At 39.5% G+C, this 22,934-nt stretch overlaps 1 protein-coding gene across 2 annotated transcripts in view; it reads right to left on the reverse strand.

Annotated features, from left to right (window-relative positions):
* ELL2 (elongation factor for RNA polymerase II 2) overlaps positions 1-22,934 on the reverse strand; it is a 61,901-nt gene that overhangs the window by 25,789 nt on the left and 13,178 nt on the right. For both annotated transcript variants that reach the window (XR_010602240.1, XM_005306883.4), the window contains exons 2-4: positions 22,068-22,115; positions 10,725-10,846; positions 6,755-6,918 (exon numbers count right to left, since the gene is read on the reverse strand). Coding sequence is in view for 1 of the 2 variants with exons in the window: in XM_005306883.4 (XP_005306940.1) it covers positions 6,755-6,918; positions 10,725-10,846; positions 22,068-22,115 (334 nt within the window). In the remaining variant the exon portion in view is untranslated. The remainder of the gene's footprint in view (positions 1-6,754; positions 6,919-10,724; positions 10,847-22,067; positions 22,116-22,934) is intronic.

Here is a 22,934-nt window from a genome sequence, read left to right on the forward strand (position 1 = left end):
CGTATGAAAATAAGTACTTCTTGTGAGTAACATGTTCTCCATTGGTGCCTAAGGAACCCAAATCTACATATTAACAGCACCATAACTTGGAAGTGAATGTACAAGCCATATGGTTGTGAAATTTATTGGGGGGGGGGAAAAAAAACAAAAAAAACTTACATTCAACACCAAGTACTGAATTAATTAATGGAGTGTCAGAGCCAATCATTGGTGCCACACAATTTCAAAAAAAAAACTATTTTACCTCCAGTACCCAAACAATCCATGTAACTGACCTGACATTTCTCACTAGAAAGAACCTGTCAAATGCAACACCTTTGTTCCAAGGATCAAATCCATAGAAGTTTCAAAAATGCTCTTTTTAACGAAAAGTTTTACATGCCTAGAAAACATTGTTCCCCAATAAATTCAAGTGATACTGCATGTTGGTAAAGGCACCCTCCAAAGATAATGAAGTAAACATGTTCAACAGCTTATTTAATCAAACAGGCTATTTTTCCATAAAGATAAATGGTTAGTAGCAATAGCTCTTCCCCACCAAAATCAAAGCAAAGTGGCCAGGCATTCTTTTTTTAGCACTTAAATATTTACCACTATAGTCAGGACTCAGATTTATTGATGCTAAGAACTTTACTGTAATAGGTTTACTATTTTGGCTCCCATCAAGGAGTAAAGTTGAGACTTGCTAAAAGCTGAGCGTTCCTCCAAACCCAATTCCTTATAAGTTTGGTACATAGAGATTTTCAGGGGCACAATAGAGTGGTCCCACCCCCAGTCTGACAGCTTCTGTGCTGTTGAGGAAAATGAAAATCTCGGGGGAAGAGAACATCAAGCTGGAGCGGAGGGAAACTCTCCGGTAGTTGGAACCCTCCTTCCAGATGATGTCATGGTATCCTCTCACACTGAAGATAACTGGAGTCCCCTCCCCCAGAAGGCTATTAGAATGAGACAGGCAATAGTAAAGGTGGATACGATCATCACAAATATAGACAGTTGGGTTTATGATGATCGGGAAAACTGCGTGGTGGATTGCCTGCTGGGTTGCAAACCTTTAGACATATCTAGATGTATGTGCAGTGTTGGGGAGGAGCAAGTGATCATGATACACATAGGTGCCAATGACATAAGGAAAGGTAAAAGAGGTCCTGAAGGGCAAATTTAGGCTGCTGCATGAGAGAGTAAAGTCCAGGACCTCCTTGATAGCGTTCTCTGAAATGGTTTCAGTTCCACACGCAGGGCTAGTTAGACATGCAGAACTGCAGGGTCTCAATGTGTGGATGAGATAATGGTATTGGGAGGAAGGTTTTAAATTTATTAAGAACTAGGGAACCTTCTGGGAAAGGAGGAACCTATTCAGGAAGGATGTGCTCCATCTAAACCAAAATGGAACCAGATTTCTGGCATGTAAAATTAAAAAGATTGTAGAGGAGTTTCTAAACTAAGGGCTGGCGGAAAGCCGACAGGCATAAGGCGCATGTGATTCAGATGGACATCCCTTAGGGGAGGATTTATTAAAGGGGATACTATATATCCTAGGAAAGAGGAGAGGATAGAAGTTGATAAGGTACAAACAAACAAACAAAAAAAAGAGTCCCATTCAATTACATCACACAGGCAGACAACTAAATATTGACAAATATTATAAGTGCTTATATAAAAATGTAAGTCTAAATATTAAAGGGGGTGAACTCGAGTGCCTGCTATTAAATTAGGATCTTGATCCTAACAATAGGCATCATAGAAACTTGGTGGAATGATGATAATCAATGGGACACAGTAATACCAAAGTACAAATATATAGGAATGAGAGCAGGTTGCCCTGGTGGGGGAGTGACACTATATATGAAAGAAAGCATAGAGTTGAATATACTGAAAATCTTAAATGAAGCAAAACTTCCATAGAATCTCTATGGATAGAAATTCCATGCTTGACTAATAAGAGTATATCAGTAGGAATGTACTATCAACCATCTGACCAGGATGGTGACTGACTGTAATTGTGCAATGCTCAGGGAAATTAGACAGTCCACAAAACCAGAAACCCCAATAATAATGGGGGATTTCAACTATCACCATATTAACTGAGAGTACATCACCTCAGGATGGGATGCAGAGATAAAATTTCTAGACACCATTAATGACTGCTTCTTGGAGAAGTTAATCTTGGAACCCAAGAGGGGAGAGGCAATTATTGAGTTAGTTCCAAGCAGAGCATAGGACTAGGTCCAAGAGGTGAACATACCTGAACTGATCAGTATCAACCATAATGTAATTAAATGTAACATCCTTGTAGGGAGGAAGAAACCAAAGAAACACACCACAGTAGCTTTTATCTTCCAAAAGGGGAATAATAATGAGAAAGCTAGTTGAACAGAAATTAGAAGGAACAGTCACAAGAGTGAAATGCCTGCAAGCTGCATGGCAACTATTTAAACACATCAGACCAGAGGCTCAAAGTAAACGTATACCCAAATTAAAACAAAAACAAACAAAACAAAAAAAGTAAGAGGACCAAAAAAGGCCACCATGGCTAAGTAGAGTAAAGGAAGTGGTTGGGGGGCGGAAATCAAATTCTACTAAGGAAAGCAGAAAGGCGCATAAACTCTGGGAAGTCAAGTAATAATTAGGCAGGCCAAAAAAGAATTTGAAGAGTAACTAGCAAAAGATGATAAAAATTTGTTGTTAGTTTTTGTAAGTACTTCAGAAGCAGGAAGCCTGCCAAACAATCAGTGGGGCCACTGGACGATCAAAGTGCTAAAGGAGCACTCAAGGAAGACAAGACCATTGTGGAGAATCTAAATGAATTCTCTGCATCAGTCTCCACTGCAGAGGATGTAAGGGGACCCACTATTTTTATGGTGACAAATCTAAGGAACTGTCCAAGAATGAGGTGTCAATAGAGTAAATTGATAAATTTTACAGTAATAAGTCACAGGCTCTGATGGTATTCACCCAAGAGTTCTGAAGGAACTCGTATGAAACTGCAGCACTACTAACTGTGATCTGTAACCTATCGCTTAAATAAGCCACTGTACCAAATGACTGGAGGATGGCTAACGTAAAGCTGATTTTTAAAAAAGACTAGAGAGGCGATTCTGGCAAGTACAGGCCAGTAAGCTTAACTTCAGTACCAGAAAACTGGTTGAAACTATAGTAAAGAACAGAATTATCAGACAACACATGAAAGAGGGGTCACCCAATGCCATTAATAAGCAGCAGATTCAAACAAACATAATGAAGTATATCTTCACACAACACACAGTCAACCTGTGGAACTCATTACCAAGGGACGTTGTGAAGCAAAACAAAAAACAAAATAAAAAACAACCTAGATTAAAAAAGAATTAGAACTGTTCATGGCTATGAACATCAATGGCTAACAGCCAAGATGGTCAGAGACGCAACCCCATGCTCTGGATATCCCCAAACCTTGACTGCCAGAAACTGTGAGTGGATGACGGGATGAATCACTCGATAACTGTCCTGTTCTTTCCCTTCCCTCTGAAACATAAGGCACCAGCCACGGTTAGAAGTCAGGATACTGGGCTAGAGGGACCAATGGTTTGACCTAGTATGGCTGTTCTTATGTAGGAAAATAGAAACCTGAGAGTGTTAAGACTCCTGAGGCTCTGGCCTCTTCCTTAATACAGGCTAGACACTCTGGAATCCAGAAAACAGGTTCTTAAATACTTTCTTTGACATCAAAACTTCATACAAAACCACTCCATTTATAGTATGAAAATCAGCTATGTTGGCTGTCATCTCCTGGAATAATACAAAAATTTCCATTTTGCAGTGTAGACTAACAACCATTTTTAACTATTCCTAGAATCACATTAATGCCTTAGATCTTGCACTTTTGGTTTAAAAAATAACCATAACTATGTGAACAGATAAATCTTTGCATTTTTAGAACAACAGTGTTAAATAGTGAGTCATTTTAGTTGGATTAGTTTCACACAATTGTAGTCAGTTAAATTCCTCATTGCAACCTAGTTTTAAATTTGTAGTGTATTAAGATCCTTCCATACCCATACTAAACTTTTGGCCTGTCTTAACAGGAATTAGAACCATCCCTGTCTCAGCTTCTTCAAGAAGGGAATAGCTATGTGAGGTTGAAAATTCAGTGGAGTTGAATACATCCTGAGAGACTGACATAGGGCTATAGAACCTACTTTTTTATTTTCTTTGTGGTAAGCACATTCTCATCTTAAAGCTTGTTGATATGAATTAGAAGGCTTAGGTAGCCAAAGTGAATGATGTGTTCAAGAGAACATAATTTTAAGTAAATAGGTGAATATCCCATCAGAATGTTGAAAATGGAATAAAATAGTAAAAAACCCACCGGCATCTCAGTCAGTAAAGCAACAAAAGGCTGTTCTTTGAAGGCAGTCTACAGGAAGAAGGAATTTTGATCCTCACTGTACAGAGGAGCAGCAGATATAGTTCCAGTATAAGCAAATATGCCTTCCTGGAGTCTACAGTTCACAGACAGCATATATTCAGTTTTGCATTTCAACAGGCCAGGTAGGTACCTATTTAAGATGGCTTGCTGTAGGCCAACACGGCACTGCAGTATAACTGGACTTGAATGTTAAATGCAGGCAGCTAAGTACTGTTGTAAGATTTAAATATCTTGCTCTTTCTTTCCAGATTTTCAGAGGTCACTGCTGGATAAAGGAGGAGGAAGAAGAGTGTGTAAGCTGGAGCACAACATGATGAGTGCTTCCTGAGGTCATTTGCACTATAAGTGTAAAGGGAATTCTACATTCCCATATGGCAAAATTCACATCCAGATATTGTTATTACAGAGGGTCACTACAGTTGACTGGATCACTAATACGAATAAGGGAGCAGGGACTTCAGGCGTACCTTATTAAACAATCAATTTGTAAGCACCTAAAGGATAATAAACTCGTAAGTAATGGTCAACATGGATTTGTTAAGAGCAAGTCATGCCAAACAATGCAATTTCCTTCTTTGATAGCGTTACTGATCTAGTGGATGGGGGGAAGCAGTAGACATGATCCCGATTTTAGCAAAACTTTTGACAGTCCCACATGACATTTTCATAAGCAAATTAGGGAAATGTGGTCTAGATGAAATGGGTGTACAACTGATTGGAAAAAAACACTCAAAGAATAATTATAAATGGTTTACTGTCAAATTGGGGTGATGAAACTTCTAGTGAGATCCTGCAGGTGTCTGTCCTAGCTCCAGTACTATTCAACATTTTAATTAATGAACTGGATAATGGAATGAAGAGGATGCTTATAAAATTTGCCGATGTCACTAAGCTGGGAGGAGTTGCAACCATCTTGGGGACAAGATTAGAATTCAAAAGGACCCTGACAATTGGAGAATTGGTCTGAAATCAACAAGATGAAATTCAATAAAGAGAAGTGCAAAGTACTTCACTTACAAAGGAAAAATAAAATGCACAAATACAAAAGGGGAAGAGTTGGCTAGACCTTAGTACTGCAGAAAAGGATCTGGAGGTTACAGTGGATCACAGACTGAATATGAGCAAACAGTGTGATTCAGTTACAAAAAGGCTAGTATTCCGGGGTGCATTAACAAGATTGTCACATGTAAGAGACAGGAAGTAACTGTCCTGCTCTAGCCAGGAGTACTGTGTCCAGTTTTGAGTGCCACACTTTAGAAAAGATGTGGACAACCTCAAGAGACTCAGAAGAGCAACAAAAGTGATGAAAGGTTTAGAAAAACTGACCCATAAGAAAAGGTTAAATAAACTGGACATGTTTAGTCTTCAGAAAAGACTGAGGGAGGGACCTGATAACAGTCTTCACATAGTGAAAGGCTGTTGAAAAGGGGATGCTGATCAATTGTTCTCTTTATCCAATGAAGACAAAAGGGAGAGGTAATACCTTAGTCTGCAGCAAGGGAGATTTAGGTCAGATATTAGGAAAAGTTCTCTAACTATAAAGTATAGCCAAGTGCTGGAATAGGTTACCAAGGGAGGTTGTGGAATCCCCATCATTGGAGGTTTTTAAGAAAGATTTATTTGACCCTGCCTCAGCATGAGGACGGAGGAAGGGGATAGACAAGATGACATTTTGAGGTTTCTTCCAGCTATACATCTCTAGGTTCTGTGATCTTGGTACTATTTCAAACCGACTATAGACTCTGCCTAACTATGCATGGAATGGTTTCTATTGTCATGGATCTCTATATAATAAAAACAGACTATTTGGATTTTAAAAATCAAGATACATTCATCACACTGCATACAGAATTCACTTTTCTGTAGCTCCTAGGTTTATGATCTTGTATACCAAAACTTCAGTGTGTCACTTTTCCAGACTACAGGTTAAGGCAATATTGATAGCTTTATAAATTGAAACACTGTAGGTCAATCCATGAACAATGTAATATTTAAATAACTTGTAATGATCGTTACAAACAATGAGAATATTAAGTGTCTAAGAAGGGAAGGAAATAATCAAGGAGCACAGGAAGTAGTGAACTGAGGAAATGGATGTACAGGGTTCTGGGAAAGAATGGAAATCTAGGCAGCATGTGCTAGGGAACAAGGAGGAAGCATAACAAGAGAGAAAAAGGAGAAGAGGTGAATGGGGCAGTGTGAATAGATGATGTGAAACTGTACTACCAAAAAAATTGAGATGCTCTGATGTAAACAGTGTCAGTAGACTAAAAAGTTATGCTCTTGAAGACGGTCAGAATTACTACCTTCTAATTGTCTATTAGAATAAAAAGTTAGATACAACCATACCTACAAATGGCCCACCAGGTTTTATGACCTTTGTACTGCGGTTGCGAGATTCTTCTTCTGCCTGGGTCATACGTTCTCTTGTCATCTGATAAGAATCGTTTGTTGCACATACTGTAATTTTATCCTGTATAAATCCCAGACAATTGAGCTGCGAGACTCCAGAACTATGAAAGTATTAAAAGAAAATACAGTTTCAAAAGAATAAGTACTTTATTCTTAACTTAAATGTATCAATACAGAATAAAAATTAGGGGTATTTTTGCTCATTAAGATTTGCCATAAAGGGTGCATTTTTCAATCCCACAGCTAGCTGTCATCTAACAGCTTCATATGTGTTTTATGGCATCTCTTCACAGACATTATACCACTAACTATACAAGTACAGTTAAATGGTAGAACACCGCCCCCCCCCACCGCCCCATCCTCTCCCCCAGTGGACACAGTGATCCTGTATTAAGACAACCTTATACTGCTATTAGAGGTTGTAAAACAGTATAGCTATTTCAATAAAAAAAAAAAGTCACCCCTCTAACCTAGGGTTACCATTCGTCCGGATTTACCCGGACATGTCCTCCTTTTTGTTCTAAAAATAGCGTCCGGGGGGAATTTGTAAAGCACTCAAAATGTCCGGGATTTCCCCCCTCCCCCGGCAGAGCAGAGCGAGCAGCTGGGAGGGCTGCAGGAAAGTCCCGGGCTGGACTCCGGAGCAGCTGTAGAGGAGCCGGATCCGCCCTGCATTCTGAGCCGGCAGCTCTCCCCTGCAGCCTGGTCCAGCAGCACTGTGCAGGGCCAGGGACCGGGTTTTGTTGTGCTGGGGAGCGCAGCCACGTGTCCGGCTCGGCTCGCACAGAGCCCAACACCCTGTTCTGAGCAGCAGGGTAAGGGGGTCAGGGGGCAGGAGAAGGGGCAGGGAGGTTCTGGAGGGGGCAGTCAAGAAACGGGGGGGCTTTTTGGGGGGGAGTGGAGAAAGTTTTGGGCAGTCAGGGTACAGGTAGGGGGTAGGGTCCTGGGGGGGCAGTTGGGGGGGGTCTTAGGAGGGGGCAGTTAGGGGACAAGGAACAGGGAGTCTTAGGTAGGGGGTGGGGTTCTGGAGGGCAGTTAGGAGCAGGGGTCCAGGAGGGGGCAGTCAGGGGACAAGGAGCGGGGGGGTGGGGGGCTGGGAGTTCTGGGGGGGGCTGTCAGGGGGCAGGAGTGCGGAGAGGGATCGGAGCAGTCAGGGGACAGGGAGCAGAGGGGTTTAGATGGGTTGGGAGTTCTGGGGGGGGGGCTGTCAGGGGGTGGGGAGTGGTTGGATGGGGCGTGGGAGTCCCAGGGGTCTGTCTGGGGGTGGGGTGTGGATAAGGGTTGGGACAGTCAGGGGACAAGAGGCAGGGAGGCTTAGATAGGGAGTGGAGTCCTGGGGGGCAGTTAGGGGCAGGGGTCCCAGGAGGGGGCAGTCAGGGGACAAGGAACGGGGGGAGGGTTGGGGGTTCTGGGGGGGCGGGAAGTGGGAGGGGCAGGGGCGGGGCTCCTCCCGTCCTCTTTTTTGCTTGCTGAAATATGGTAACCCTACTCTAACCAAAAGTTACATGGTACCAAAACGCTACATAAAGCATGCCTAGCTGGTGTCTTAAGCATTCAGACGACTTTTCAAATTATGTTAAACTCACTCAACTGAGTTCACATAAGTGAAAAAGTGATATTTTTTTGTCTGTTGTAACAGAGCCTTAATCAACCATCAACCTAATTCTCAGTGTCAATTTTACCATCATTACTCATAGCCTAAGATTTCTCTAACCCTTCAGTTAAACAATTCTGTTTCTCAACTTGCTTACTTTCTGCATTTGACTGCACACCAGAGAGTCTATTTTCATAGTTTCCACATTTGTTTGTGTGGGTCTTACATGTAAGAACAGGGGACAAACATTTGAAAAAACAGTGAAGTGTGATAATAAAACCACAAAAACTCAAGGGCAGGTGTAGTGTCTTGTAACTTGTGTATTAAAACACTGACTAGATGTGTAGTTCAGTGTCCCTTCAAGCCTTAAAGCACACTATAACAACAATGAAGCCTACATACCTGGATTAAAATTGTGCTACACCTGTAAATATTTATAGAGACAGTTGTTCCTCAAAGAGTTTTAATATAAAAGTTCCTGTTCTATACTGGGCAGGGAAGACTATTCAAATTCAAAACAATGACTATGTTTTTAACACTTTGTGACAAGTACAGCATAAATGCCTAGTTAAAAGCATACTAGTTACAGTGGTATCTGAGTAGCTCTGATCCCACAAAGGACAGTGACTCTAGCTGACCTGCAACATTTTTGAAAGCAACCCCACAATTCTCTGCTTAATGTTCCAAATAGAATGGGTAAGGAACATTCAGCACATCATTTCTCCTTCACTTACCATTTTATTTTTAACTCCCCTGAAGTCATGCCAGCTAGGTCAAGCTCAGCTTTAACATCCCAGAATACATTTAAGATTTCACAGCTACAAGAGTGCCCCACTGGAGTAGGGTGCCATTTCTACTATGGACAAAATTAAGTTGTATTTTATAATACTGTGTAACTTCCAAGTTCTTTAGTTTGTTACATCTCAAAGAATGCACTAGGATATTGAAAAGCCAAGGTACTATCCCTTCCATTCCATTACCCAAGGCAAACTGCACCCCTTGCTTGACTCCTTGAATGCAGTCTCCAGCCTTCAATTGGGCACAGTATTTTTTTTTTCCAAAGTAAGATTCAGTTTATCCTTTGGCATTTTAACACCAAAATGTTCATGTTAATGAATTTCTCGAGACTCTTGATAAACATGTTAGTTATGTCTTAAACAAAAATAAGTAGGGCACGCTATCACTTACAAAATGGCCACTAATGGTTAATAGTTTTGGGTGGCCTACTGGAGTGGGAGAGAGAAGTCAAGGAGACAAGGGACCAGAGAAGAAAAGGGACTGCTGGGTAATTCTGCAGCCTGGGTTGACCAGTTGGCAACTCCAAACCACTGCAGTTTAAAGTTTAAGTTTCTCAACTCCAGTGATGAAACTTCAGGAAATTTTTATTTTAAAAAGTGTCAGTTGCATTTTCCATCATAATTCATAGGATCTTCTCAAAACTGAACAAATTAAACACTGTGTGAAATTTCAACAAGAAGTTTCTGCACAACTGTTCTAAAACCATAAAAACTGGTATTTTGATTCTAGTAGTTTCTCCACACAGGTTTAAAAACTTCAGACTTTTAGCACTGCCTAGCCTGAGAGTAGAACTATGTCATCTACACCCATGTATAAGCATGGATGTTTATTTGCAGTTTTAGCTCAATTTCCCTGATCAGTATGCATAGCTGTTTGTCTGAGATACATGTTCTAACATTGTAAATTAGCCAGGGAGTTGGTCTATAAGACAGGATTCATCTACAGTACCAGAAACACCATTTTCCTTGGCCCACTTGTAAGTTTCTACTCCAGCATGGTACAGCCGTCTTGCCTGCATAGATGCAAGTGAACAGTATAAGCCTTGTTGCAAACCCAACTGTACAGTGTCAAGGAATTGCTGTGTTGCAACCAGAGCCTGGAACAGGGTAGTCATACAATTGTGGATAAGATTTTTGACTAGTGTAGTAGTTCTTAAAATCCTTATCCATCATGGTCAGAGAAACCATGCTAGAATGCTGCCAGGTATAGCCATATTTAAACAGTAGTAGCACAGATCTGATCCAAGCATTGACAATACTGCCTACTTTTCAAGTATGGCACTAGTGAAGTGAGAAAGTATTCAGAGGTTAGTTTTTGGAAAGCAAAACAAAAACAGTGATATGTAAAAACAGGTATTTATAGTTTTTAAGAGACCATACTATTTTAACTAGAGGTTATACTTTACTGTAGTTTGAAGAAAAAAAAGAAGAAGTTTTACAACCTTTCACTGTTTCTGTTCTAGACCACACAACCAACGTAGTATTTTCTTTCAGGACAAATTTAAGTATTGCTTACCTTGAGACAGTTTGCTGGACACAATCAAAGCTTCCCTGAGGATTATCTTTGCCAACATTTGACAAGTAGAAGTTAAAGTTATGCACTTCGTTTGGGAGATCAGCTTTGGGAATTTTGACAAGCTAAAAGATAAATATAAACTGAAGTTTTACATGTGCCCATCAATGTGATTTGTATAGTACTTTCTTTTTTACTTTAAATCCAAGTGCAGTGATAAAGTGTACTTAATATTTGTGATATGACGGCCACTCAAATTATGAAGCATATAATAAAATGAGTTAACGCTGGCACACTTTCCTCTCAAAAATAATCTTATCAGGATACAAGACTATACCTGTAGTTATACAAGTTGAACCCTGCTCAGGTCTACAACAAACAGCCCTAATTCAGCATGCACTTAAGCACTTGTTTAACTTTAGTCACGTGTAGAGCCCAACTGACTCCAATAGGACTATTAGTGTACTGAAAGTTAAGCATTGATTAGGTGCATTACTGAATAAGCAAAAGCCTTACTGTTTGGCCAACCAAGCAAACACAGAACAACGTAAGTAGAACCTACAGTACCTTGTTTCCTGGCTTTTAAATGACAGTTAATCTTAGTGGAATTTAGACAGGACTAGATTTCTAGAATAAAAATTAAGGCACAAACCTTAAGGAGGAGGATGGGAGGAGAGAAAACAAGAATATTAACCAAAATAAGACTGTTAAAAATAGCTTAGTTATATGGATTTGTTTAAACTCTCCTGGACTAAAAGCCTCTCAGACAAATACTTTTATCTATTTTAAATCAAGTTGCTTGTAAAAATACAAAATACACATAGCTTTTTGTACAAGAAATCAGAAGTCAGATGATAAAACTTGCTTTCCTGGTTCGATACACTCATCCTATGCTTTGTGCATAGTACAGAACATGTTCTGTATTCTGTAGATTTAAAAAGTATCCGTTTCACATGCTCAATAGAATAGCAAAACCATGTGATGCATGCTCTAACATGCCGTTCTACAAAAGCAAAAATAAAGCAGATGTTTTTGAGTACTGTATATTTTAAGTTAAACTTATTTTGCAGTTAGACAAACTCTTATCCAAGAGATTCTTGTGGAATCTATTTGAAGGTTCAACACATTAAATAACCTATTTTGAAGGAAAACATTTATTTATTTAAAAGCAACATTCACAATGCCCTTTTTGGAATCCTCTTCTGGTACACACCTTTTATTTTGCTTACAAAATTGGCCAGTAGACATGATTGGTGTTAACTTAAACAACTAGTACAATGTGTGATTTTCTTCCTTGAAATGAAAGCCTAGGAAAAAAGTCACTGCCATTTATGGTTTGATCACCAATGTTGGACAGAGCACATCAGCAGCTTGGGACAACTGCTGGCCTTCAGAGAGAAAGATAGGGACTAAACCTGCACACCACTCAGCTATTTAAACTCAAAACATGTGTATTTGTCCCATTCAATAAAAAGCTATACAGTAAAGAGAAAGGATTTAAGTGAAGTAGTTTAATTAGAAGATACAAATCTTGGATTATGTATCTGAACCTGTTATAACACTTTATCTTCCCAACTGGGAGATTAATAATAAAACATCAGCTATAAAAAGACCTATTGTAGAGGCCATTTTTGATCCTGTATCACAGATTTATCTTAAGAGTCTGCAAGGCTATTATAGAACACTAAAAATATTACTATGCAGAATTTTTTTCAGTCTACTATCGTTCACGAATTACTATAATTGAAATAAAAATACTTCCCCAAGTTTACTGTGTGTATCTGACAGCATTGTATCGAGTCAGTTTCATGATTTCCCATTTGTATCGTCTTTTTCATATTTTAAAGATTGATTGTAAACCCACAAGAATTGGCAAAGTTCAGATGCAGGCATGGTACCTGAAAATATTTAAAAATACAACTGACTAATTTTCATGTATGTGTCCCTTGCATGATTGATAATTCTGTATGAAATTCTGTGAGATTTTGGCCCACTAAAGAGTAAGCCTCCCCCTCCCCACACAGCTCCATGTACTTTGCAGACTGTTTTGGCTTTCTCCAAACACTCCATTGATGGGTATCTTCCTTCCATTTAAAATTATACTTCAAGAGTATTTCCGCAAAACCAATTAAATAGATTGAAGCAGATGCCTGCAGCCACATATGCTTCAAGTTTACTTTGAAAGTGTATACACCTTAATGTTAATTGACAGTCTTAAAAAAAAAAATGCCTGGTGGAAGCACCACATTACATAGAAGCATTTACATACTTAATATTCCAAAATAGTTACTGTGGATAGTACAGAGGACAATACCAAGATGACATATCTATCCATTCCTTCTATTACAGTTTGAAGGTTGATACATTTACTAGAAAGGACAGTTATGCAGGAGTTGTTCATTAGGTTGCTTCCCTCATCTCACTAGCACTACTTCAGTCTCATCCACATTAACTGTCAGCCAGCTTCTCTTCATCCACATGATGATCTTAGCAAGAAAAGCTTGGAAGTAGTATTTTCAGACGTAGAGACTACACAGAATTGGGTGTTATCCATGTACTGCTCACACTTCAATCCATGTTGTCTCACTAGCTCTCCCAATGGCTTCATGTAGCCATTGAAAAGCTGGGAGAGAGAATAAAGCCTAATGGGACACCATAAGGCAGAGCAGTTGCCCAGGACAACCCTTTGGATTAGCTCAGGTGCCACTTGACTCTGAAATGTCACTCTGGCTCCTTCTACTCCTCCCTTAAACATGCAGTTGACTTCCATATCTCTAAGCAGCATTCCCAGCTGCCTCTCTTTTGTCATACCTCCAGGCTCTTTAGAGGGTACCACCTCACCTTCCTCACTTCCAATTCCCTTCTGACTCTCCTATCTGGGATCTGGTACCCCAAATGTTATATTTATCTTTTTACAACTTCAAAAATCTTCTCTGCCTTTGTACCCTCAGGTAAAACAGAAACTTTACTACACTTTTTTTTATTAGTCCTGCTTTCTTTAAACTAAAATTAAATAATCCTCAGAGAACTTCCATGCACAAGTCAAGGACTTCTGGGTAATCAGAATGAAAGTGCAATGTTTCAACTCAAGATAAACTTTTGGACATTTATAATGTTTGTTTTTCCTATTTGATGTACACTTAGCAGAAGGTCAGAGAGCCATAATTTAAGAATTCTTCAGTCAACACTTGTGTTAGCAGGAACAGCTTGCATTTTCTATTCCTGGCTATCAGGAAGCAATATGGTTTTTTGGTTTTAAGTTCTATTGAAAGGTTACAGTATATACCCAACTCTGATTAATCTTTTTTACAATAAAATGCATCCATGTAGATAGTATGCAATGCATTTTAAAAGAATGTCGTCATATTCCCCTTACATCTCATTCCCACAGATTTCCAAATCAGCAAGTACTGTATCTCCATATGTCGGAAAGCATAGATCCAAGGTGGTACAACCAGCAAAATACATTCTCTTTACCTCCTTCTGAAAACAATGAAATCCTTGCCTCAATACTTCATTAGGTCTACTTTGTCCTTACTAGTTCCCAGTCCCCAAAAAAGGCAATAAAAGATTAGAAAGCTCTGCAAAGTCTCTGGATGTATAATTCCACACAATCACCAAGGTCTTGTCTAGACTAGGAAAATAAGTAATATTTATATACAAGTTAGCTAACATGTTTTAACACCTTTTCCCCCCTAGTGTAGATATGGGCACAGTGAAATTAACGATCTACCTCTCTACTACTGTCTTCTCCAGTTCATACTTCAACAGGTCGGTCTCTTCAAGGGAGAATTATTTAATCTGACACTTTTCCAGCAAATAAATACTAGTGTGGGAGACCAGAGCCTTTATTTTTTCCTCCCGCATCATTTCCTTGCATCCCCACAAACTAATAAGTGGGATATATCTTCCTTCCCATTGTTTTCAATAAACATGTATTCCAAAGCATGGAAAATTCCTTCAGTTACCATGGTGTACAGTGTACAATGCAATGTGCAACTGCTACTCCTCACAGAGATTGTGCCTCCATCAAAGTACCAGAGGAGAGCGCTCATGACCCTTTGCTCTCCTTGTACAATCTCTAACACTTGAAGCAGGAAATTCAGCCTTTTTGTTTCCAGCTGCTGCCGCTGCCTCCTCCTCCAGGCAAGTAACTCAGCTTCTCTTCCATATTCAGCCCAAGACCACTTGACAAGACCTGGTCTAACTGCTTCTTTCAGTTCATCTCTTGTAACTACATTGTCAGCTAAACTGTGCCCAACAGCACCAAATGCTGAAAAGCCAGGAAATTTTCTTAGACAATGCATGTAAATACAGAAGCAGCTTAAGCAGGTACTGCTGCACTGGGGTATGTGAGAAAAGGTAAAATTGGGCCTACCCTACTTTGGGACTGAGAACTATATAAGGGAGACACCCATTTTAGCCTCAGACCCCATTTAGTGCATCCCCTCCCCTTAGCTATATGGTGTTTCAGAAAGACTACATGGAAGAGCCAACCAGAGACTGAAGCCAGCACAGCAGCTGCAGAGGCACCTTCAGGTGGGACCAATGGACACATTTTCTAAAATTTTGACAGGACTTTTTCTGCCCTGTGCTGATTGGCTGTTTGCTTCAACCCCCCCTAACCCTGTCTCAGGCTTGGTCTACATTAGCAACTTATGCTAGTATAAACTGTGTTGCTCAGATGTGTGGAAAATCCACACTCCTGAGCGATGCAGTTATACTAACCTAACTCCCAGTGCAGATAGCGCCGCTTAGGGAGGTGGATTATCTAAGGCTAGGTCTACACTACCCACCTGAATCGGCGGGTAGAAATCGACCTCTCGGGGATCGATTTATCGCGTCCCGTTGGGACGCGACAATCGATCCCCGAATCGGCGCTCTTACTCCACCAGCGGAGGTGGGAGTAAGCGCCGCCGACAGAAAGCCGCAGAAGTCGATTTTGCCGCCGTCCTCACAGCGGGGTAAGTCGGCTGCGATACGTCGAATTCAGCTACGCTATTCACGTAGCTGAATTTGCATATCTTAAATCGACTCCCCCCTGTAGTGTAGATGTACCCTAAGTAGTATCTTCACTGACATGCCACATCAGCTTTTTAAGTGTGGACAAGCCCCCAGTCTCTTTACCCTAGCCTCATTCCACACCTCTCTTCTGCCTTCCTTCCCTCTCTTTTCTCACCTGTTTTTTCCCCATTGCTCCGAGTCTCCCTTCTCCTTGTCTTTCTGTTTAGCTAAATCCCTCTTAACGAACACGTAGTTAATCAGTGGAGTAAATGTGGAAGGTAAAAGAATCTTGGGCTGATTAAAGGTGGTGTCTAAACATTCAGGGATTACTAGAATCACAACTATTTTAGACCATTTATTTATAATTAGGTAGCAGTGGCAGGAAATGGTTTCTGGTACCACCCACTCCTAAAGCTTGCAATTTGAGCAAGGCAGAGGAGAAAGGAAGGTAAGATTCAGTCTGCGTTTGTATGGAGATTCACCACACCAATTAAATTAATCCCCTATTTACTCTCACCTACGGGAAGTGCTGAATTGGAGGAGTGAGTTTCTTGGTTTAAAGACGCAAATCTATTTTCTCTGCATGACTTAAGTCCTTTTAGAAATCGAGAGGGATGGGAGGGTGGCACACAAGGAGATTGTGTGGTGGAACAGAGGAATTCAAGGAGCCCCTGGTGTATGCCATAAGATCATCCTACAGAAACTACAAAGTGTGTGATCCCCTAGCGCAGTGCAGGGCTGTGAGTGAGATTTATCTTGGAAAGGTAGGAGTGTTTTAAAATGTAGACAAAATTGGAGGGTATAGTGGATAATGAGCAGACCCTCCTTTTAGTCATCTTACTGCACAATACTGTAACAAGGAGAATAATGACAATAGTTAGGAGTACTCACTATCATAGGAGATCAAAAGAAGCATAACTTCTTAGAAGTCTAGATCAACAATGGCATAAGAGATGTGGGTTTACTGATATTTCTTATTAAAAAGTTTCACTCTGAACCCTCAAGTTATGCGTACAGCTAGTCTTTGTAACTTGGGACAGTAACTCAACTTCTTTCCGCATAGTCTTTGTTTCGTTTGTTCTTTGTGGCTGCTTTCTCTGTATGTAAGAATTGCTGTACTAGATCAGCCCAGTGGTCCATCTAATCCAGTATCCTGTTTGACAGTGGTCAGTACCAGCTGCTCCAGAGGAAGGTGCAAGAAGCCATGCATCAAGCAGTTCGGAAACAACCTGCCTCCAAGGAAAGTTTTCTCCTAATCTCTATTAATAAGGAGTGGGTCATACCCCGATGCATGAATGTTTATATCCCTGACAAAACTCTTGCATATATAATGTTAACATTTACAATACAAACTCTAGAAATTCTTATCCATTTACTGATCAATGCTTTTTCAAATCTTCCTAAACTCTCAGCATCAATGATATCTTATGGCAATCAGATTTACAGGCTAATTTTGTGTTGTGTATGAAAAAGGATTTCCCATTATCAGCTTTGAATTTGCCATCTTTTAATATCATTGATTGTTGTTTTGTATTAGGAGAATGACTAGAAGTTGCTGTACTTTTTCCAATTACTGTGGGCTCTAGACTCCCTCGGTGCAATCAAGTTCTGCTCTTGAGCTGACATTTTGGTGGGGACTATGGCTGCACAAAAGGAGAGAAATATATCCGCTCAGATTCTAGTGTTAGGGCACCCTTTTGAAAGTAGGAAAGAAAGCAGGTGATATAATGAGTGGGTCTTATTCTTTTTGGTTCCTAGATTAAGGCCAGAAGGGTCCATTGTGACCCTAATACATAGAACTTCTCTAATGAATTCCTGTTCGAACTAGAGCATACCATTACTAACATCCATCTTGGTTTAAAAATTGCCAGTGATTAAGAACACACCACAGACCTTGGTAAATTATTGCAATGGTTAATTACCCTCACTGTTAAAAATGCGTACCTTATTTCTAGTCCAAATTTGTCTAGCTTTATCTTCCAGCCATTAGATCTGATTAAACCTCTGTCTGCTAGACAAAGGTTATGTAATGTGTATCATATTCCAGACTGCTCCTAAATTTGTGTGATGTGTCTATAAAGTATGCTGTATTTTACATTTATGTAAAATTAGCTAGTTATTATGCAGCCTATTATGGAAAGATATTAGCATGGCAGTCATGCTATGTTACCTCAAAAGTAAACTGTTTTCTAAATGACCGTCCTTATAATATCCCACTTATTACTATTACAAGTACTTAGAAGGCACTCATTGCCATGGCATCTAGGTGACTGTATGAACTTTATAATCAAAGAAATGTATAAGCTTTCTAGCAAGCTGAAAGGTTCCCTTCACTGGCCAGAACGTGAACAAGGCAGTTTATAATTAAACTGAAAGTAATCTGAGGAAAATCATCAGTTACAATGGCTTTCTCCCTTAAATTTGATTCTGCATCCATTGCTCATCCCCAGTTGTGGATAGGACTTTCCCTTTTCCTTTTCTTCAAGGAAAGCACCGATAGCCTCCAACAGTTCCACAAACCTATTTAGCACATTGCTGATTGATAACCACCTCACAGTACAGTAGAAAGAGACATGGTTAGGTTTGTCTTCAAGATCCAGCTCTTTGATTAAATGTTTTTCCCATTTGAGCAGATGAAATTGACAATTGTTAGGACCATTTTCATACTTGAAGTATCTGTCTGTGAGATATTCACACTGGATGATGCAATTAACAGGGATAAACTCCGGAAATTTGGGATCACTTTTCAAGAATCCGATAAGGCCTACTTTCCCCCCCACCATTGCAGGTGCTCCATCCATCGCAAAACGGACAAGTTTATCCTGCGGTACATCAACATTTGTCACTGCTTTGTCAAGAGCGTTCTTTATGTCAACAACATAAGCGGTTTCTTTTAGCGCCATTAAGTCCAACATTTTTCCTTTCACAATTACATCTGTGGAAACAGGGAACAAATATCGCTAGTTGCGGTTTATCTTGTATATCTGTGGATTGTTCGACAGGCTGAATGATAGAGAATTCTTTAGATTGTTTTGCATCTTGCTTGCAACATCAGCACTGATCTGGGAGATATGCCTCTTTACAGTGTGGCATGAAATTGGAATTTGCTTTATTAGTCATTGAAGTTTTGTGTTACTTGGATGTAAAATTGCAACCCCTTCTGCAATATTTTTCTTAACAAATTCTTCATCACAATATGGGCATTTTGCACGAGTGATATCCAACAACATAACAAAACTAGCTCAGGTCGTTGTGTCAGCTTCCTTACTGAATGCCAAAAACAGTGTCTGTTGATTGTTTAGGTGTAATTTTTATGCAGCTAGCTTGTTTTTCCTTAATTCTGATTCGGGAGGGTATTTAGATAAAAAAGTTACTGTGATACATTTCATAGTAACATTTCAAATTGCTTGCTTTGTAGTGAGTGAATGATGCATTGCAGATAAGACAAGGGTTTGCCATCTTTAACAGTGAATGCAAAAATCTTTCTCCCATTCTAGTTTAAAACTTCAGTTTTCTTCTTCATACTTGCACTTCTTACAATTTGCAGAGGTCATTGCCATCCATGAAATTAACGTAGAGTTAGCACTTTAATCTAAAACTATTCAACTGTGACTTATGAACAGTAAATGCAGTCTGTATTCTGTGGAATTAAAGGAGATTGCAAGCACACGAGGACCACACAGCACAATATCTGAATACAGAACGATGCAGTTTCCTGATAGAAAGAAAAGCTTGCATGTGCACGTTATATCTCATTTTCACAGTATCGGGTTCACCAGGGCTTAACTTCTCTTGAAGTATTTCTTGGAGCCCCCCCACACCTACCCCATTCTCCGCCTACCTGATAGGCTGGTAGGGCTAGGGGCTTTAGGCTTCTGTCCTACAGGAGGGCGGGGAGGGTGGAGGGACGCGCAACAGGGCTCGGGAGGCGCTAAAGCCCTGAGCCCCAGCACCCCCATCCCTGCGGGGCTAAAACCCTGAGCTCCCCCTCACCCCCAACAGTCTGGTAGGCAGAGAATAGGTGTGGGGAATGAGGGGCTCTGCGAGCTGCACTTTAACTGTAGAAGAGAAGCACGTGGTTCACAAGCTGTGGTTTTGCCACCATCTGGTCTAAAGCATTTAGTTTTGGGGGGAAAGGAGTAGATACCTACAACTAAAACCATTTTTACAATTTCTATTCTGTTATTGTATGAACGGTAATACTAAACTAAAATACCATCCCTTTCATAAGAGTATCTCCATGCAACATCTTTTTAATGCTTGCTAAAGCAAACATAGGAAACTTCTAGACCCTAAGTCAATGACAAAATACACATTAAGAACTTATTACAAATACATTTATAACGATCACCTGAAGTGCTTTTTTCTTGAGAAGCAAGCCCAGGGTTTTGTGCATATTTCTCCCAAAACAAACAGCTGAGGTATTTTAGCAGCTGCATTCTTTATTCTGTTTTAGATGTTAGCTCTGGCATCAACCACGTCAATGGAAAGAAAACCCCAAGTATGGAATTCAGTCACAGAACAATTAAGTGACAGATGAGTCCATTTTTGAACTACAGTGTTAATATTTGTTAAGAATGTTTACATCTGCATTACAGATTAGCAATCTTTGAATATTTAATATTTTTTTATATTTACTTAAGTGTCAGTTCAACTTTAGAAGTCTAGCAACTGCAAATCAATCAGTGCTTTTGCTGACTTAAAATGAAATTTGACAAAAACAAATGCTGCAGGATACTGAACAACACTGCTAAATCCCTTCTAAAAAAACAAAAAGGTGTAGAGGATTGGGAAGCTTTCAAAACACTTGCTGAAAGGATACATTTTGAAATAACTACCAGACTATCCTTAAAACATGCTTTATTAGTAATGCCTCACAAGGTAGTGTATCCTCGTGAATAGAAAATACTAGCACAAATTACATTCATTAAAAAAAAAAAAAAAAAAAAAAAAAGGATACCTTGAAGGACTAGAACAGTTATGTAAACATTTTACCTTTCCTCTAAGTGTATTTTACTGTTCTGTTGCGTGTGGAAGAGCATGCATTAATGGGGTCATACTAATAAGTACTACATCTACTTAACATGACTCTGGAATTTTAGTAGCATTCAGTACACAGAACACTCATTTTTCCTCCAGTGTACTGCAGGGGAAAGGGAAGGGCCTCCAAAACACTGTCTTTGATGAATAAAACTAAAATATACATTAATGTCTTCTGTCACCCAGATTTTAAGAAGAGCTTGGTGTAAGCTCATGGGTCTTCCACCAACAGAAGTTGGTCCAATAAAAGATACTCTCTCTCGCTCTCTCTATAATATCCTGGGACCAACATGGCCACAACACTCCATACAGATTTTAAGTGTTAGCGTTAAATGTATCACCAATTTAGTAGCCTCAAACCTTCCCACTGCTTCTTTGCAGCAATTATTTAAGAACAATCTCAGTAGTGCATAAGAACAAGTAAACATCTGTCACATTCGCTTCTGCACAAATGGAAACAGACAATGGAAGGGGGGGCTGAGGGAGAGAATAGGCAATTAAGTTTAGAATTTAAACACTAATAAGTCGTTAACTATATTGGCATGAAGTCCAAAAAAAAAAAAAAACCAAAAAAAAAACCCACCACCTCTGAGCCTGTTGTAGAACTACAAATTTATGAAATGTTTTTCCCTTGTGTGTCTGTTTTATAAACAGACAATCTATTTCCATAGAGGCTGGTTACTGTCCACCTTAAGAAAATCATCTAAAATGCTTCCACTGCATGATAGTATTTCTGGAAATCATAACCTGTACTCAAGTTTGTCTCCTGCATTAAGTCTCGGTTTCATTTAAATGGACCACTTCATAAGAGAAGGATCCTTTCATAGACCCCATTTCCACTCCCATCTTCAGCTCAACCATTCACCAGCTGGCTCCAAAAACATTTCATGTTACAGAGTTCCAAGAAGAGCTCAGATCACTGATAGCTCAGACACAATAATTTAAGAACTCGCCTGCCTACACTGTTCTCAAGCAGACTACATTTGTGATTTCTTCTGATTCCACTATTATTCTATTTAAACTGCTGATTTACAACACAAGTTAACTCCTCTCCTTCGTGTTTAGAGTTTAAGGGAAAACACATGCCAAATATCTAAATCTATTTAAAGGAAAAGGAGTTTACTGAGGAGGTAACTGAATCTTTTCTGAACTATTTGTGAGATATACATTAGTTGTTACTTATTGCATTAGTTGTTAATTATGAACACTTCTAGAAGAAAAAAGGCAGACGTGCAAGTAAGAACTAAACTTTATTTACTGCATTATCTGCCAAGTTAAAATTAAAATAAAACAACAACTTACCCCTTGGAGTCCTTGAAATTGGATTGAGGGTCGAGAAGGAATACGATTCTATAAAAAAATTAAAAAAGAAGTGAAAAACTCATTAATCTTATAATAAACTTCATAATTCCAACCCAGAACGGGGTTTGCCATTACAAAATAATATAAACAGACATTTACAAAGCTGTATTCCTTTTAGTAACAAGAGACAAAGATACGCTAAAAGCTACATTTTTATAAATGTTTTATAATCTGAAGAAATGTAAATACATTTGACCGTGAATTTCAATCCCTAAATGAAAATAGAAGTGTTATCAATAAAATGAAAACCTGAACCTTTAGGTAAAAGAAATACTTGTATATTGTACCAAGTTTGTTTAGCTCTCCAAACCTAGTGTATTTCTAAATTTATACAAGTTTGATGAAAATGTAAAACTGTTTCATAGATTCATAGATTCTAGGACTGGAAGGGACCTCGAGAGGTCATCGAGTCCGGTCCCCTGCCCGCATGGCAGGACCAAATACTGTCTAGACCATCCCTGATAGACATTTATCTAACCTACTCTTAAATATCTCCAGAGATGGAGATTCCACAACCTCCCTAGGCAATTTATTCCAGTGTTTAACCACCCTGACAGTTAGGAACTTTTTCCTAATGTTCAACCTAGACCTCACTTGCTGCAGATTAAGCCCATTGCTTCTTGTTCTATCTTTAGAGGCTAAGGTGAACAAATTTTCTCCCTCCTCCTTATGACACCCTTTTAGATACCTGAAAACTGCTATCATGTCCCCTCTAAGTCTTCTCTTTTCCAAACTAAACAAACCCAATTCTTTCAGCCTTCCTTCATAGGTCATGTTCTCTAGACCTTTAATCATTCTTGTTGCTCT

Source organism: Chrysemys picta, chromosome 6 (genome assembly GCF_011386835.1).
Source record: "Chrysemys picta bellii isolate R12L10 chromosome 6, ASM1138683v2, whole genome shotgun sequence".
NCBI classification, from domain to species: Eukaryota; Metazoa; Chordata; order Testudines; family Emydidae; genus Chrysemys; species Chrysemys picta.